Source organism: Enhydra lutris, unplaced genomic scaffold (genome assembly GCF_002288905.1).
Source record: "Enhydra lutris kenyoni isolate GAN:26980312 unplaced genomic scaffold, ASM228890v2 scaffoldscaffold84, whole genome shotgun sequence".
Taxonomy (NCBI): Eukaryota; Metazoa; Chordata; class Mammalia; order Carnivora; family Mustelidae; genus Enhydra; species Enhydra lutris.
The window spans coordinates 3,958,852-3,977,818 of record NW_019154168.1 but is presented as its reverse complement, the minus strand read 5'-3'; the positions used below and the strand labels follow the sequence as shown (position 1 = coordinate 3,977,818).

Sequence of the window (18,967 nt, the reverse complement as noted above, 5' to 3'; positions counted from 1 at the left end):
AGATTTGGTTGTCTTTAAATATTTGTTTACCTAAGCTAGACAACTTGAGGTAAACTTCAGAGAAGTTGCACAATAGCTCGTTTAGATGATCTTGTCTTTCCCAGTCAGTCAGCCCCAGATATAAGGAGGAAACTTCAGAAAATTGAAGGATTTGAAGGGAAGAATCTGACTGAGTTAGTGGGAATAGCAGAAATAGCCGCTGAGGACTATGAGTCATGCTTATGGGGGACGAAAGCTCTCTTACAGACTCTTCATGAAAAAGGTATCGGGTGTCAGCAATGAAAGCACAGCTTTGTCAGAGCCACGCCACTTATTTTGGCTTTGATCTCCATGAGGGAGTGCATTCACTGTCTGAGTCCAGGAAATAGGTGATCACCCAATACCCCCGCCCCACCACGCCCTGATAAGTGCGGGAGTTTCTTGGGACAGTGGGCCACTGCCGGCTGTGGATACCGCGGTTCACAGAGATTGCCCAACCTCTCTATGAAGTGACTCAGGGAGGACTCACTATAGTAGAGTGGACAGCTGAGGCAGGAGGAGCATTTTGGGAGTTACAAACAGTCTTACTGAGTGCCCCAGCAGTGGCCATCCCAGATGTAACCAAGCCCTTCCACTTGTATGTGGATGAAAAGGCAGGGGTGGCCAAAGGAGGTTTTTGTTTGTTTGTTTTTTGTTTTTTTTTTTTTTTTTTTGTTTTTTTTTTTTTGGTCATGATCTTTAAAATTGTTATTGAAGTATAGTTGATATACAATGTTATATTAGTTTCAGGCATAGAACATAGTGAATCAACAACTCCATACATTACTCAGTGCTCACCATGGTAAGTGTATTCACCATCTGTTACCATATGATGTTATTACAATATTATTGACTATATGCCTTGTGATATACTTTTCATCTCTATAACTTAGTTATTTTTAATTGAAAGTTAAAATATATACTTCTTAATCCCCTTTGCCTATTTTATCCATCCCCCTACCCCTCCTTTCTTACAACCACACTTGTTCTTTGTATTTATAAGTCTGTTTCTTTCTTTTTTTTTTTTTTTTCAGCATAACAGTATTCCCAAAGGAGTTTTGACTCAGACTCTGGGGCCTTGGCAAAGGCCAGTAGCCTATCTTAGCAAGAAACTAGATCCAGTAGTGGCTGGGTTCCCCCCTTGCCTCCGCATAATTGCTGCCATCGCCCTCCTAGTGAAGGATGAAAGTAAATTGACTTTGGGTCAAAATCTCATCTTGACCACCACTCACACTATGGAGGGCCTTCTCTGGACTCCACCAGACCGGTGGATGACAAACGCCCGAGTGACGGGGTATCAGGCCCTCCTCCTCAATGAACTGAAAGTGACTTTCCAGCCCCCGGCGGTGCTAAATCCAGCCACGTTGCTGCCAGAGGAGCTGGCTGACCATCTACACGACTGGGGGAGGTCCTAACCCAGGTCACAGGAATAAGGCCAGATCTGAGACACTCCCCTCCTGGATGCAGAGATGACTCTGTTCATAAACGGGAATAGCTACATGGTTGATGGAAAGAGGTATGCAGGGGCTGTGGTGGTTTCTCCTGAGCAGGAACTCTGGATGGTGGCCCTGCCACATGGAACCTCGGCGCAAAAAAAGCGGAGCTGATTGCACTCACCAAGGCACTGCAGATGACCAAGGGTAAGACCACCAACCAACATCTATTCAGACAGCAGGCTGGGTAGAGGCTTTCTCTGCCAAACATGAGATGGCAGGAGTGGTAGCCAAAAAGCTACTAGAGGTTTGGGTTACCTCTTGCGATCGGGTCAGACAATAGCCCTGCATTTGTGAGTTTAGTCTCACAGGCACTGGCCAAGGCCATGGGCACTAATTGGAAACTACATTGTGCCTACTGGCCCCAGAGCTCCAGGCAAGTAGAGAGAATGAACAGGACTCTTAAAGGGACCTTGACAAAGCTAATTCTGGAGACTGGCGGTGGATAGGTGGATCTCCTTCCTTTTGCCCTCCTCAGGGCACGATGTACACTCTACTTAAACAAGGTGACCCCATTTGAAATAATGTTTGGGAGACCCCCCCCCCCACTCTGCCCTTGGCTATAAGAGGTTGCCCGAGCAGAAATGACTGATCAGTCTGTATTCCAGTCACGGCAGGCATTACAGTCTGTCTAGCCCACACGGGGATCCGAACTGCCCACACTGAGATGGAGACAGAGGTGGAACCACGTCCTTACCAACCCAGGGACTTGGTTTGGATATGCCACCACAAAGTGGGAAACTTGGAGCCTCGCTGGAAGGGACTGTTTACTGTCATCCTGACCACCCCCACGGCAATAAAAGTAGAAGGCATCAGGGCCTGGGTTCACGCAGGTTACGTAAAATGAGCCGAGGATGAGGATGCCCCCCAGAGATGGATGCCACTGCCAATGGATCCTGCTGATCGTGGACTAAAGCTAAGAATCAAAAACAATGAGTTCATTGAGTTCATTGTTGCTCCTATTGTTAAAGTATACGTGGGAAATATGGATAATTAGGGCTTAACATACTATTTCTAGAAAAGGGGGGCTCTGCATAGCCCTAGGAAAGGAATGCTGTTTCTGGGTAAATCACACTGGAGTCACTAAAAACAGTGTGGCAGCCATTAAAAAGAGAACATAGAACTGGTTGAAAAGTCAAGGATTTGACTAATCTCCAAAGAAAAGGGGGGAATGCAAGGGCCTATTTAGCCAGAGTGATTTCATCTTGGTTAAACAGTGATTTTGTTGTTATGCAGTAAAACTTAAACTGACCCTGTCCCCCAACCCCCCCAGGGGAACTTACTTAAAAACAAGTCTGGGAAACCCGTAAAATATGGCTGACCAGTCCCTGATAACAGAGCCCAAATACCAGGGTGGGTCAGGTCAGGAGGAGATAACAGAGCCCAAATGCAGGGATGAGTCAGGCCAGGTGGAGACATCCAATCAGTGGAGCGCGCATACTGTCTCCCTAGCTACCAAGGAGTGTGGGCCCTGCCTTTTGGGCACCTTTTGGGCGCCAATTCTGACCAAGGTGATAGGCTAGTTCAAATAGCTACTATGGGGTGAATTGTAGTTCAATTGGCCACCCATGTGTGACCTAGCACAACTGTGCAGCTTTCTCTGTGTGTTGCAATCTCATTGGCCACCTGTGTGTGGCCAGGCTCAATCACATGGCCTTTGCTCTATAAAAGTTAGTCTGTGAGGCTGGGAGTCGTCGCTCTCTCTGAAAGAGGAGGCCCCGAATGGTTGGTTTGATTCTCGATGCTTGGTGCGAAATAAAGCTTTGTTTGACCTTCGCTTTGTATCACTTTCGCTCCTTTGATCACGGACCCTAACACCATTCAGCAAACTTACGTTATAGCCACCCTTATCTTTTTCACTCTTGCTTAAAATAATTGACAGGAACGTGCCAAGTTGTATAACTATGGAAGCATGAGGTTGTCAACAATTCCAATAAAAATAAAAAAAATTAATGAGTCATGGAAAATCACTGGGCAAACACATACAGTCTTAATATTTCAAGTCTCTATTTCATTTACCTGAGTAGCTGAAAAATCAACACACTGCAAAAATGGGCAGTTTTCTCCTAATGCATGTAAGGACACATCAGTAATACCTAAACAGCCACCTAAATCAATGATCTTTAGCAGCCGGCAGTTGAGTGCAAGAGCAAGGACTCCTTCATCAGTGAGATTGCAGCATCTTTTCAAAGAAGCCTCATGCAGGTATGAACAAGAGGAAGCCACAGCTTTTATTCCTGAGGGAAAACAATTATGTATCAATGAGCTATACATGTATATACATGAGAAATGCGACTGATTTTCATTTTAGCAATCACCGGTATTGATATATCCAACTGTATGTTAGCCTTTTGCGAAGTAGTCCATCTCTGAGGATATACTTATTTTCCAGTGATGCTTTCATCATTAAAACTCTCTTGGAATATTTTGGGAATTCTCTACATAGGCTGTAGTATATCATTGGGAACATCTGCAGGGAGTGGCAAGCCTTTATTGTTGACAACTAAATTTGCCTTTAGGAAATAGCCAAAAGACATTCAGAATCAAATTAGATCATTAAATAATAGATTAATCTCCTTTTTATTAAAACAAAAGTTTTAAAGTAATAAAGTTAATTTTCTTGTGGAGTCTAAAGGGAAATCAAAAGTTAAACTGCCCAAATGTCTTAGGTGATTGTTTTCATGCTTATTCTTAGGGATCATACTTCTGCCTCTCCATTCTCTCTTCCCCTTTTACATTTAAATCCAATTAAAACTGATGTAAATACACCTTGGAGACTGGTACATGATAATGTACAAAAATAAGAGTATTTTTTTTTAAAGATTTTATTTATTTATTTGTCAGAGAGAGAGAGAGACAGAGAGAGAGCGAGAGTGAGCACAAGCAGATAGAGTGGCAGGCAGAGGCAGAGGGAGAAGCAGGCTCCCTGCTGAGCAAGGAGCCCGATGTGGGACTCGATCCCAGGACACTGGGACCATGACCCGAGCCGAAGGCAGCGGCTCAACCCACTGAGCCACCCAGGCGTCCCAAAATAAGAGTATTTTTTGTGAGGCATTATTTGTGTAAACATTTAAAAACTTAGGCTTCTTTGTAATATTAAGAATAGCCTAACTGGCTAACCAAGATGATCTCAAAATACAGCCAACTACTCACAAAACTTCCCAGAAACCTAGCTAGTCAAATAAGTTCCTCTTTTTTTAAAGGGTTATTTATTTATTTGAGAGAGAGAGAGATTGAGAGAACTAGTGGGAGGAGGAGCAGAGGGAGAAGCAGACTCCCTGTGGAGAAGGGAGCCCAACACAGGACTCAATCCCAAGACCCTGAGATCATGGGATCATGACCTAGGCCAACACAGATGCTTAACTGACTCAGCCACCCAGGTGCCCATGTCCCTCTTTCTGATATTGAAGGAAAAGGTTAAAATCCTTTATTGATTTTTTTTTAAAGGGTAAAAATCCTCTAATTCATGTAATAATGACACTGAAAAATGTGATTTGACTAGCTATAAAAAAACTATGCACTGTAGGGGATAAAAAGTAGCATAGGGAATATAGTCAATGGTGTTGTAATAGTGTTGTATGATGACAGATGGTAGTGCCATCTTAAAAAAACCCAACCCATAAAAACAAAAAACAAACTATCATTGTACAGACTGATAGGAGAGTGCCTAGAAAATTTAATCTGATAGTGATTTAACTTTCTGTGGTAATTTTACATCAAGAAAGCCTTAACAGAGTATGAACTGGTCAATAGAAAATCAATTTCAAAGTGTTCTGAGCTCTCTTACATAGATGTCCATCCATGTTTACTTTAAATATGTTTCTCTCTTTCTCTCTTTTTTTAAAAAAGATTTACTTATTTATTTGAGAGAGAGTGTGAGAGAGAGCATGAGGGTTGGAGGGGCAGGGGCAGAGGGACCGGGAGAGAGAAACCCTAAGCAGAGGGTTCACTGAGCCTGGAGCTGAATGCCATGCCAGGCTCCATCCCATGATCCTGAGATCATGATCCTGAGCCAAAACCAAGAGTTGGATGCTTAACTGACTGTACCACCCAGGCACCCCCTACTTCAAATATGTTTAAAATATAAGTAGTGACTTAGTGTATCATTTAAATTCCAGCAATGGTTGTAAGTTGGAATTCTAATTTGGATTCTTTATCTTAGCTTGAATATTTCTATTGAATAGAAATATTCTATTCTATTCTGTTGAATATTTCTATTTCTGCTTCTTTAACATCTTCATACTCACTTTTGACATATTCACTACCCCTTTGTTGTTCCAAAATTATACTAGATGGTGAATAGTAATCTATCAATTTATTCAGTGTTAATAAACATACCTTTTGAAGTTATGGAAATCCTGTTTTCTTTTGAGGAACTTAAATTTAATTTCTTTAGTTTTCTGCAGTTACACAGGTGCAGGAGAGCAGTATCTGAAATATCACAGCTTCGCAGATCTAGAGTTTGGACTTCAGGGTGTAAAATCTGTAAAAAACACATGATTGCAAAAAATTAATTTTTCCTATAAATATAAAAGTTTGTTCCATATTTAGTGTTTTGGTGGTCATGACAGACAAATGGTGGATGGAAAATATAGCAAAAAATACAAAAACCTAATCTGAGTGCAGACACATACATAAAGCAGGAAAAAATACGCCCACTTTCAATTGGAGGTACAGTTTCTAGTGCTGCCAAAGTCTTTACTGGGACACATGGCTTTGATGAGATAGCTGGTACAGAGTAAGGACCCACCAGATCTGAGAGGTGGTGGTGGCATGTGCTTATCTTTTTCCAGTAGTTCTGACTGTTATTAGAGATCCTAGCTATGTGCCTCTGCTCAGCAGGTATGAGTATTTAGTCTCTATATACTGAATGGTTATAGGATGTGAGTATCACTTTTCTATAACATTTATGTTCTTCATTCTTAATGGGAGTAAGTACAAACAAATCTAGTATTACTGATTGTTTACTTAAGGGCAAAAAACAGCAAATTGATTTCAAAGTGTTCTGAGCTCTCTTTCTTGGCTTTTCCTTCCTTCCTTCCTTCCTCGCTCCTTCCCTCCCTCTATCCCTCCCTCCCTTCCTTCCTTCCTTCCTTCCTCCCTCTCTCTCTCCTTTCCTCCCTCTCTCTCTCCTTTCCTCCCTCCTCTCCTATGTTCCTTCCTTCCCTCCTTTAGAATGAGGGGATGGGAAGGGGCACAGGGAGAAGAGAGAATCTTAAGCAGGCTGCTTTTTACTTTTTTCCATAGTAGAAATACCTTTACTTTTCTGAATAAAAGTAATAAAAGTACTAATGTGAAAGAATCAGACAATATTGAAAAGTTATAAAAATGGTAAAATAACTATTTCTATTTATTGAGCACTTACCAGGAAGGATACAAAAAGTGTGCTATGTACATTATGTCATTTAATATTCTCTCTCAAAGACAGACAGACTCCCTGAAAGACTTTTTATAAATCTGGGAATTGAGGCACCTGGAGCTTAAGTAGTAAAAACAAAGTACATAGTCAAAAAAAAGCAGAGCTAGGATTGAAAAACCAGCTCTTTCTAATTCTAAAGGCCATGCTTTTATCCACTATAACTAAAATGAACCATAATACCAATACACAGAGAAAAACATAGTATTAGTTCTGATTTTTTTTTGAGTTAAAAAAAAAAAACTGAAGAAAAATGGGATCAGATTATATATACTTATAAGATGAACACTTTTTACAAAAATGATTTATTGTGGTTGTGTTGTGTTCTGTTCCATTCTATGCACACACCATAACATATTACATGCATTCTACACTGACAAATGCTTCGGCTGAACATTTAGGCTGATTTAGAAAGCAATACAGTATAGTGATTAAGAACATGTCTTCTGGAGGCAGTCTACCTGAGTTTGAACCCTATGAGTGTGATCAAGCTCTGGTTTTTGTATGTGTGTGTGTGGCCCTCAATGTCCTCATTATTAAAATGTGGATTATATTTTGTGAGAAGTAAAGGTGCCTTGCTTGTAATATATACTATATATAACTGTCAACTATTATTATAAATATTATGATAAGCATACTTGTGTGCTTTCCATATTTTTTTGGAATTAATGTCAGAAGTAAATTATAATTATATGAAGTGATGGAGATGTTAAATAATCCTACTGTGATAATCATTTTGCAATGTATAAATGCATCAAATCATCATGTTATATTGTTTGCTTTAAACTTATACAATGTTACATGTCAGTTATATCTCAATAAAACTCAAAAAAAATACTAGGACTAAAATTGTTGAGTCAATAGTAAGCACCTTTTTAGGACTTTTGATAGTTAATGGCAAGCTGTCCTCCTAAAAGATTTTTGTTTTGTTTTTTCTTTAATCAATTTACACTTCAACCAACAGGAGATAAAAGTAACTATTGACCACACCACTGTCCACACTGGGTATTTCTATTTTTTTAAGTCTGCCAAACTGAAAGAAATTGTGATTTTTATTACTAATTAGTTTAAATTTCCTTTTATATGTTAATAGGGATTTATATATTTTCGAGTATTTCCTAATTCTTTTGTTTTAGTATTTGTTTTGATTTTTCTTATTGGTTTATAGGGATTCTTTAAATTGTCAAGATAACAAATCTGTAGAATTATATGTGTATTGCAAATATTTTTCCTACTTTGTTATTTGATTTTGCTTCTTTTTTTTCTTCTAGATATAAGGAAGTTCATATTGTTAGGTAGTCAAATCCATCAATTTTTTTCTTCTTAGTTTCTAACTCTGGTGTCATGTTTAGAAAGGTCTCCTCCAGCCAACTATAAAAAGATTTAGGAAATATTTCAAAGAGAGCCATCCAATGATGCATGTAACTTTGTAATGGATGTTAGATCTGGCTTTTTGAATAATTTCATAAGTAGGACTTGTAAGGATGGAGAATAAGGGAGAGCACCAAATAAATCATATTTGTTTTTTTCTATGTCATTCATTCCTTAGCCCTTTTCTATTCAGGTAAAATTAGGGCTGGTTTGTTTTGTTTTGTTTTGTTTTGTTTTTCAGGTAAAATTAGGTTTAAATGAATATTAAGGATTGCCATAAAACAAAAATCTAAGCTACTGCAATATAGGTTAATGGGTGAGAACAAAATGCGGATGGTGGGGAAGTGAAGAAAACCACCAGTTTTCTGTAGTGTCATAAGGATTATTCTGTGGATCACACACAAACTAGATACATCCACAGAACCATTAACAGTAAGAACCTGGGGATATTATTCTACCTCAATAAAGCTAAGCAGACAACAACACTAAAATGTCTATGTTCCAGTGCAAGCTAAATGAAGAAAACAAAGCATTACAGATACCTCGGGTTAATGTTAAAAGAAACACTAATGGCACATCTAACTGCAATTACAATGTTACAGGGACAGTCATGTGCTGGAGTGCTATCATCAGATTCCTTTTGATCATAGACTTTGGGCAGAATGTGTAGTAAAGTCAGCAACTGGTTAGAATCAGAGTTTCTGTAGTAGACAAGCCTAGTGTAGACTAGAGTCTTGGCAGACAGTGATGATGGCTGCAAACCCATTTTACAGTTAAGAGAACTGAGGCTCAATGTTGGAAAGAGTGGCAAAGCTAGGATTTCAGTTCAGGTTAGAAGGCCTTACTATACTTACTGCCTTATAGAATAGCCAATTAGCCAAGCTTAGTTGGCTATCTGGAGGGAAAAAAAAGAACCCCAATGTTTTGTTATATTTTAAAATTATTACTGAGCCTACTGTATGCCATTGCTCCAAAAATCTGAAACCACATCTAAACAGTAATATGTAATATGTTTGCTTTGGAATTTTACATACTCTTTTTTAAAAAAATTTTTAGAAGATTTTATTTTTATTTATTTGACAGATAGAGATCACAAGTAGGCAGAGAGACAGGCAGAGAGAGAGAGGGAATCAGGCTCCCCGCTGAGCAGAGAACCCAATTCGGGGCTCAATCCCAGGATCCCAGGATCATGACACCAGCTGAAGGCAGAAGCTTTAATCCACTGAGCCACCCAGGTGCCCCACAATTTTACATAATCTTACCTCACTTATATTTGAATCTGTTATCTGCCCCTGGGTACTCATTATTTTAATCAGTCTATCTTTTATGTTGGGAGGCAGAGGCTTAATGTCTGTGATATATCTGGAAATGTTCTTCATGAAGCACCACAGGCATCTGAAATACAAATACAGTACAGTAAATTACATGGTATTGGTACCAATTCCAAATATTTATGCTCTTCACTTGCACTCAGACCTTTCATAAACTGGGTGTATATTTGTATCAGTATTTGCAACTAAAGCTTGCTAAGATTCGAAAGTCTAGCATGAGCTCTGTTAGGCTTTGAGGTTCTTCCTTTACATTTTTTTCTCAGCATACCTCATTTACTAAAATGCATTCTAAATGACAAAAAATCACAAAATTTAATTTAATTTAATTTAAAAAATTAAAGTAAAACTTCAAAAAAATGACAAAAAAAGTTTTTCCTTGGTCAGTATAATTCCTAAGACACAGTTACTACCTAGACTAGTTAGACAGATTAGTAACCAACCAATATGTAATTAGTAACCAATTAAGTATTAGTAACCAAGATCAGTTGTGTATTCCAAATAAATATTGAACAAGGGCCTACTGATTGACAACTTTTATCTATCTAGCAAAGTTTTCACTATTTTTCTTAAAAATTATGTGTATAATGAAATGATGAAAGAACTACAACTGCAAAGATTACACAAATAGTACACATCATAGAGATAACAAACTTAGTGCCAGGATTGTGTGTGTATAAAGAAGAGTTATCAGAGCAGGCAATAATCAAGGCCCATCTGACCCACACATCCCCTATGTAGCCTGAAATTCCAACTATCTGAGAAAATCATACTTTAAACAAACAAAGATAAATTTTCCTTAAATCTCTTACTACAAATACCTCCAATGATATAATTTGACATTCATTAATTTCCCTCTCCTATCCTTCCCCATTCCATTAGATTATTCCTCCCACTAATATCTAGTGTATATTATTTTTTTGTGCTTTCATACATATGCGTGTGTGCACACACACACAACACAAGCACATTTAAAGAGATGGGGGGGATCACTGTTACCTAAAATGGCCTCACTGTATACTCACTTTTCTATACCCTCTTCCATTCAATAATGTCTTACAGAATTCTTCAAGGTACCAAGTATAGTTTTAGTGCTCCCTTAATGGCTATATAATATTTCACAGCATGGAGGATTTATTTAGTTATTCTATTTATGAACATTCCACTGTTTCTAGGACATGTTAACATATGTTGTCAAATTGTTTTCTAGAAAGTCAGTGACACTTCATAATTCTATCAGCAGTACTAGAGTATTGTATTCCTCTATCTGTCAAGCAACAGGTTCATTTTATTTATTTTTCCATTTATTTCCATTGTCTTCATTTCCCAGTCCCACCTCCCACCACTCCAGGAATCCATTCTAATTTCTAGTGTGTACCCTTTTGTTGTATGTGTCCTTTTAACATGCTTGTTGTATGTATTTCTAATTTATATATCTGGCATTTGTCATAGATTTGTTTAGTTTTCACTCACCAGTGTTTTTAAGATCTACATACTCTTTTTTTTAAATATTTTATTTATTTATTTGAGAGAGAGAAAGCACAAGCATAGGGGAGAGGGAGAAGCAGGCTCCCCAAAGAGCAGGGAGGCCAACATGGGGCTCGATCTCAGGACCCTGGGATCATGACCCAAGCTGAAGGCAGATTCCCAACCCACTGAGCCACCTAGGTGCCCCTACATCTACATACTCTTAAATATTGGAAGATCTCATGTGTGAAAAGTGGTATCTTTTATTACTTTAATTTGCATTCCTCTAATTACTAGTAAATTTGACATCTTTTTATGAACTTGTTGGCTCTTTAGATATGCTTTTCTTTAAACTGTCTATTCATATCCTTTGCCTATTTTGCTATTTTTGACTTGAACGAGTTGTTTTTGTGACTAAATATATGACTGAATTTGTATTTGTTCCATAAGTATTCAGAGAATATATATTCTCAGAGAGATGTAATGTTCTAGTATATTATGTATGTCTAGAAATATCTCTCCATATAAGTATATGTATATGCACACAAATATGTGAATATATATGGTTGTTTGATAGCATTATCTAATTCTTCAGTTATTTTTTTTCTAAATTAGCAGAATTCTTTTTTTTTAAAGATTTTATTAATTTACTTTAGGGAGAGAGAGAGAGAACATGAGCAGAGGGGAGGAGCAGAGGGGGAGGAAGAGGGAGAGAATCTCCATCAGACTCTGCACTGAGCATAGAGCCTGACAGAGGGCTCAGTCTCACAACCCTGAGATCATGACCTGAGCTGAAACCAAGAGTCAGACACTTAACTGACTGACCCACCCAGGTGCCCCTAAATTTGTAGAAATCTTAATTTACAATACCTATATTTTGAAATCAAGTTTTACTTTCATTTACTTGAGTTTTTGCATTTTGTACATTACTGTTTTATAATGAAAATTTCAAAAATACATAAAAATAAAATAGGATGATATAATATCCCTGTACCATAAATCTAGAATTTTAAAATTTATTATTTATCATATTGTGTCAGATATCTTTCTTAAGACATAAAACATTTCACACTTGATTTTAGCCAAAAGGATGAAAAGTGATGACATAAAACATTTCAGAAAAAATAAAGCTTCCTTTGCACACCTACATACGTTTCCTCTTTATCTCCTTTTGCAGAGGCAACCACTAGCATGAAGTTTTTAAAAACAGCTTGTGTCCATGATTTTATTTTTACTCCTAAAGTATATATATGCATAAATGAGACTACTGTTTTCTGTATTTGCAAAATGTAGTGTATTAAGTTTCCTACCATGGCTGAAATTGTCAATTGTCCTCGTAAGTGACAATTTTCCTTTTCATAAGACTTGGGTACTAGTTGCAAATTCATGATCATTATAATTTCTTGGGCAATATTCCTTTTATCATTAAGTAATATCTCTATCCATATTATTTTTCACATCAGATTGTATTCAGTCCAGTTTTAAAGTTGTTCTATATTTCTTTGGCTTCTTTTGCTAAATTTTTAATAAGGTTTTATTTATTCATTTGAGAGAGAGAGCATGAGAAGGCAGAGGGAGAGCAAGAAGCAGACACCCCACTGAGCAGGGAGCCTCATGCTGGGCTCAATCCCCAAACCCTGGGATCATGACCTGACCTGAAGGCAGATGCTTAAACAACTGAGCCACTCAGGTGCCCCTCTTTTGCTGACATGTTTACAAGACTTGCAGCACTTGGGTGGCTCAGTGGTTTAAGCCTCTGCCTTCAGCTCAGGTCATGATCCCAGGGTCCTCGAATTGAGCCCTGCATTGGGCTCTCTGCTCAGTGGGGCACCTGCTTCCCCCTCTCTCTCTGCCTGCCTCTCTGCCTACTTGTGATCTCTGTCTGTCAAATAAAAAATTTTAAAAATAATAATAAAAAATATAAGACTCATTTGCATTATTAAAGATAGCTATGATTTGTTCATTTTAATTTTCCGTTTATTCATGTCAATTTTCAATGCTGCATACTATTCCATTGTTTGAACACTACAATTTATCTTTTCTACTGTTGATGAACAGTTAGATGGTTCATAATTTACTATTATGAATAATAGTCATATGAGTACTCTTGGACAGGTCTTTTGTTGCATGTGTGCCTGTTTTTTGATCAAGTATATATCTAGGCATAGAACTACTTGCTGATAAGGTATGCATATATTTAGCTAAATGCAAAATAGTTTTCTGAAGTGACTGTACTGATTCCTGGAACCCATATCCTTGCCAACACCTGGCATTGTCAGTCTTTTTAATTTTAGCCAATTTATAAAGGTAGCAATGTAATGTGACTTTAAGTTTCAGTGCCTTATTATTAATTAATTTGAGCATGTTTTCATTTCCTTATTGTTCATTTGGATGGTCTCTTGAGGAGTATCTGTTCAAGTATCCAGCTTAGTTTTCTTTTGGGTCTGTGTTTTACTTACTGATATGCAGGAGTTCCTCTTATATTCTGGGTATGAGCTTTCTGTTGGTTATATATGTTACAAATATATTCTCCCATTCTGTGGATTGCCTTTTCATTCTCTTAATCATGTCTTATGTTGAAGAGGAGTATAACCTAATGCAGTCCAATATATTAATATTTCCTTTATGGCAAGTTTCTTTTGGGTTCTCTCTTTTTTTTTTAAAGATTTTATTTATTTATTTGACAGACAGAGATCACAAGTAGGCAGAGAGGCAGGCAGAGAGAGAGAGAGGAGGAAGCAGGCTCCCTGCAGAGCAGAAAGCCCGATGTGGGGCTTGATCTCAGGACCCTGGGATCATGACCTGAGCCGAAGGCAGAGGCTTAACCCACTGAGCCACCCAGGCGCCCCCTTTTGGGTTCTCTTTATGAACTCTTTCACTGCCCTAAGTTCATGAAGATATTCTGATATGCTTTCATCTAGGAAAAGAATCACTAAGTGGGGAGCCTGGGTGACTCAGTCATTGGACGTCTGCCTTCAGCTCGGGTCATGATCCTAGGGTCCTGAGATTGAGCCCTGCATTGGTCTCCCTGCTCAGCGGAAAACCTGCTTCTCCTTCTCTTACTCCCCTTGCTTGTGTTCCCTCTCTCACTGTGTCTCTGTCAATAAATATACAAAATCTTCAAAAAAATTTTCACTATATATATTGTTTTAACTTTCACTTAAAAAACATTTTTTTTTAGCAGCCAAGAATACTATATCCAGCTAGGCTATCACTGGAAATAGAAGGAGAGATAAAAAGCTTCCGGGACAAACAAAAACTGAAAGAATTTGCAAACAGCAAACCAGCTCTACAGTAAATATTGAAAGGGGTCCTCTAAGCAAAGAGAGAGCCTAAAAGCAGTAGATCAGAAAGGAACAGAGACAATACAGAGTAACAGTCACCTTACAGGCAAAACAATGGCACTAAATTCATATCTCTCAATAGTTACCCTGAAGGTTAATGGGCTAAATGCCCCAATCAAAACACACAGAGTATCAGAATGGATAAAAAAACAAAGCCCATCAATATGCTGCCTACAAGATACTCATTTTAGACCTGAAGACACCTCCAGATTTAAAGTGAGGGGGTGGAAAACAATTACCATGCTAATGGATGTCAGAAGAAAGCAGGAGTGGCAATCCTTAGATCAATTAGATCTTAAGCCAAAGACTATAATAAGAGATGAGGAAGGATACTATATCATACTCAAAGGGTCTGTCCAACAAGAAGATCTAACAATTTTAAATATCTATGCCCCTAACGTGGGAACAGCCATCTATATAAACCAATTAATAACAAAATCAAAGAAACACATCGACAATAATAAAATAAGAGTAGGGGACTTTAACACTCCCCTCACTGAAATGGACAGATCATCCAAGCAAAAGATCAACAAGGAAATCAAGGCCTTAAATGACACACTGGACCAGATGGACATCACAGATATATTCAGAACATTCCATCCCAAAGCAACAGAATACACATCATTCTCTAGTGCACATGAAACATTCTCCAGAACAGATCACATCCTGGGTCATAAATCAGGTCTCAACCAGTATCAAAAGATTGGGATTATTCCCTGCATATTTTCAGACCACAATGGCTCTGAAGCTAGAACTTAATCACAAGAGGAAATTTGGAAAGAACACAAATACATGGAGACTAAACAGCATCCTTCTAAAGAATGAATGGGTCAACCAGGAAATTAAAGAAGAGTTGAAAAAATTCATGGAAACAAATGATAATGAAAACACAACAGTTCAAAATCTGTGGGACACAACAAAGGCAGTCCTGAGAGGAAAATATATAGTGGTACAAGCCTTTCTCAAGAAACAAGAAAGGTCTCAAATACACAACCTAACCCTACACCTAAAGGAGCTGGAGAAAGAACAAGACAGAAACCCTAAACCCAGCAGGAGAAGAGAAATCATAAAGATCAGAGCAGAAATCAATGAAATAGAAACCAAAAAAACAATAGAACAAATCAATGAAACTAGGAGCTGGTTCTTTGAAAGAATTAATAAGATTGATAAACCCCTGGCCAGACTTATCAAAAAGAAAAAAAGAGAAAGGATCCAAATAAATAAAATCATGAATGAGAGAGGAGAGATCACAACTAACACCAAAGAAATACAGACAACTATAAGAACATACTATGAGCAACTCTACGCCAACAAATTTGACAATCTGGAAGAAATGGATGCATTCCTAGAGACATATAAACTACCACAACTGAACCAGAAAGAAATAGAAAACCTGAACAGACCCATAACCAGTAAGGAGATTGAAACAGACATCAAAAGTCTCCAAACAAACAAAAGCCCAGGGCCAGATGGCTTCCCAAGGAATTCTACCAAACATTTAAAGAAGAATTAATTCCTATTCTCCTGAAACTGTTCCAAAAAATAGAAATGGAAGGAAAACTTCCAAACTCATTTTATGAGGCCAGCATCACCTTGATCCCAAAACCAGACAAGGATCCCATCAAAAAAGAGAACTACAGACCAATATCCTTGATGAACACAGATGCAAAAATTCTCACCAAAATACTAGCCAATAGGATTCAACAGTACATTAAAAGGATTATTCACCACGACCAAGTGGGATTTATTCCAGGGCTGCAAGGTTGGTTCAACATCCTCAAATCAATCAATGTGATACAACACATTAATAAAAGAAAGAACAAGAACCATATGATACTCTCCATAGATGCTGAAAAAGCATTTGACAAAGTACAGCATCCCTTCCTGATCAAAACTCTTCAAAGTGTAGGGATAGAGGGCACATACCTCAATATAATCAAAGCCATCTATGAAAAACCCACCGCAAATATCATTCTCAATGGAGAAAAACTGAAAGCTTTTCTGCTAAGGTCAGGAACATGGCAGGGATGTCCATTATTACCACTGCTATTCAACATAGTACTAGAAGTCCTAGCCTCAGCAATCAGACAACAAAAGGAAATTAAAGGCATCCAAATCGGCAAAGAAGAAGTCAAACTATCACTCTTTGCAGATGATATGATACTATATGTGGAAAACCCAAAAGACTCCACTCCAAAACTGCTAGAACTTGTACAGGAATTCAGTAAAGTGTCACGATATAAAATCAATGCACAGAAATCAGTTGCATTTCTCTACACCAACAACAAGACAGAAGAAAGAGAAATTAAGGAGTCCATCCCATTTACAATTGCACCCAAAAATATAAGATACCTAGGAATAAACCTAACCAAAGAGACTAAGAATCTATACACAGAAAACTATAAAGTACTCATGAAAGAAACTGAGGAAGACACAAAGAAATGGAAAAATGTTCCATGCTCCTGGATTGGAAGAATAAATATTGTGAAAATGTCTATGCTACCTAAAGCAATCTACACATTTAATGCAATTCCTATCAAAGTACCATCCATTTTTTTCAAAGAAATGGAACAAATAATCCTAAAATTTATATGGAACCAGAAAAGACCTCGAATAGCCAAAGCAATATTGAAAAAGAAAGCCAAAGTTGGTGGCATCACAATTCCGGACTTCAAGCTCTATTACAAAGCTGTCATCATCAAGACAGCATGGTACTGGCACAAAAACAGACACATAGATCAATGGAACAGAATAGAGAGCCCAGAAATAGACCCTCAACTCTATGGTCAACTCATCTTCGACAAAGCAGGAAAGAATGTCCAATGGAAAAAAGACAGCCTCTTCAATAAATGGTGTTGGGAAAATTGGACAGCCACATGCAGAAAAATGAAATTGGATCATTTCCTTACACCACACACGAAAATAGACTCAAAATGGATGAAGGACCTCAATGTGAGAAAGGAATCCATCAAAATCCTTGAGGAGAACACAGGCAGCAACCTCTTCGACCTCAGCCGCAGCAACATCTTCCTAGGAACATCGCCAAAGGCAAGGGAAGCAAGGGCAAAAATGAACTATTGGGATTTCATCAAGATCAAAAGCTTTTGCACAGCAAAGGAAACAGTTAACAAAACCAAAAGACAACTGACAGAATGGGAGAAGATATTTGCAAACGACATATCAGATAAAGGGCTAGTGTCCAAAATCTATAAAGAACTTAGCAAACTCAACACCCAAAGAACAAATAATCCAATCAAGAAATGGGCAGAAGTTTGGGGCGCCTGGGTGGCTCAGTGGGTTAAAGCCTCTGCCTTCGGCTCAGGTCATGATCCCAGGGTCCTGGGATCGAGCCGAGCCCCGCATGGGGCTCTCTGCCTAGCGGGGAGCCTGCTTCCCTCTCTCTCTCTGCCTGCCTCTCTGCCTGCTTGTGATCTCTTTTTTTCAAAAAAAAAAAAAAAAATCTTAAAAAAAAAAAAAAAAGAAATGGGCAGAAGACATGAACAGACATTTTGGCAAAGAAGACATCCAGATGGCCAACAGACACATGAAAAAGTGCTCCACATCACTCAGCATCAGGGAAATACAAATCAAAACCACAATGAGATATCACCTCACACCAGTCAGAATGGCTAAAATTAACAACTCAGGAAATGACAGATGCTGGAGAGGATGCAGAGAAAGGGGAACCCTCCTACACTGTTGGTGGGAATGCAAGCTGGTGCAACCACTCTGGAAAACAGCATGGAGGTTCCTCAAAATGTTGAAAATAGAACTACCCTACGACCCAGCAATTGCACTACTGGGTATTTACCCTAAAGATACAAACGTAGTGATCCGAAGGGGCACGTGCACCCGAATGTTTATAGCAGCAATGTCTACAATAGCCAAAGTATGGAAAGAACCTAGATGTCCATCAACAGACGAATGGATAAAGAAGATGTGGTATATATACACAATGGAATACTATGCAGCCATCAAAAGAAATGAAATCTTGCCATTTGCGACGACGTGGATGGAACTAGAGGGTATCATGCTTAGTGAAATAAGTCAATCGGAGAAAGGCAACGATCATATGATCTCCCTGATATGAGGAAGTGGAGATGCAACGTGGGGAGTTAGGGGGGTAGGAGAAGAATAAATGAAACAAGATGTGATTGGGAGGGAGACAAACCATAAGTGACTCTTAATCTCACAAAACAAACTGAGGGTTGCTGGGGGGAGGGGGGTCGGGAGAGGGGGGTGGGGTTATGGACATTGTGGAGGGTATGTGCTATGGTGAATGCTGTGAAGTGTATAAACCTGGTGATTCACAGACCTGTACCCCTGGGGATAAAAATACATTATATGTTTATAAAAAAATAAAAATAAAAATAAAAACTTTTTTTTAAATTAAGTATTCTCTGTGTCTACTGTAAGGCTCAACTCACAACCCTGAGACCAAGAGTTGTATGTTCTACTGACTAAGCCAGCCAGGTGCCTCTACCTTTTGCTTTCTGACTTAAAAACTACCTGGAATTGGGGGCACCTGGG

General features: G+C 38.4%; 1 protein-coding gene across 1 annotated transcript in view; it reads right to left on the bottom strand.

Annotated features, from left to right (window-relative positions):
* Positions 1 to 18,967, bottom strand: part of LOC111161359 (antagonist of mitotic exit network 1 homolog) — a 70,786-nt gene that overhangs the window by 25,646 nt on the left and 26,173 nt on the right. Inside the window, exons 2-4 of the mRNA XM_022524961.1 lie at positions 9,561 to 9,693; positions 5,850 to 5,994; positions 3,531 to 3,748 (exon numbers count right to left, since the gene is read on the bottom strand). Of these exons, the coding sequence (XP_022380669.1) occupies positions 3,531 to 3,748; positions 5,850 to 5,994; positions 9,561 to 9,693 (496 nt within the window). The remainder of the gene's footprint in view (positions 1 to 3,530; positions 3,749 to 5,849; positions 5,995 to 9,560; positions 9,694 to 18,967) is intronic.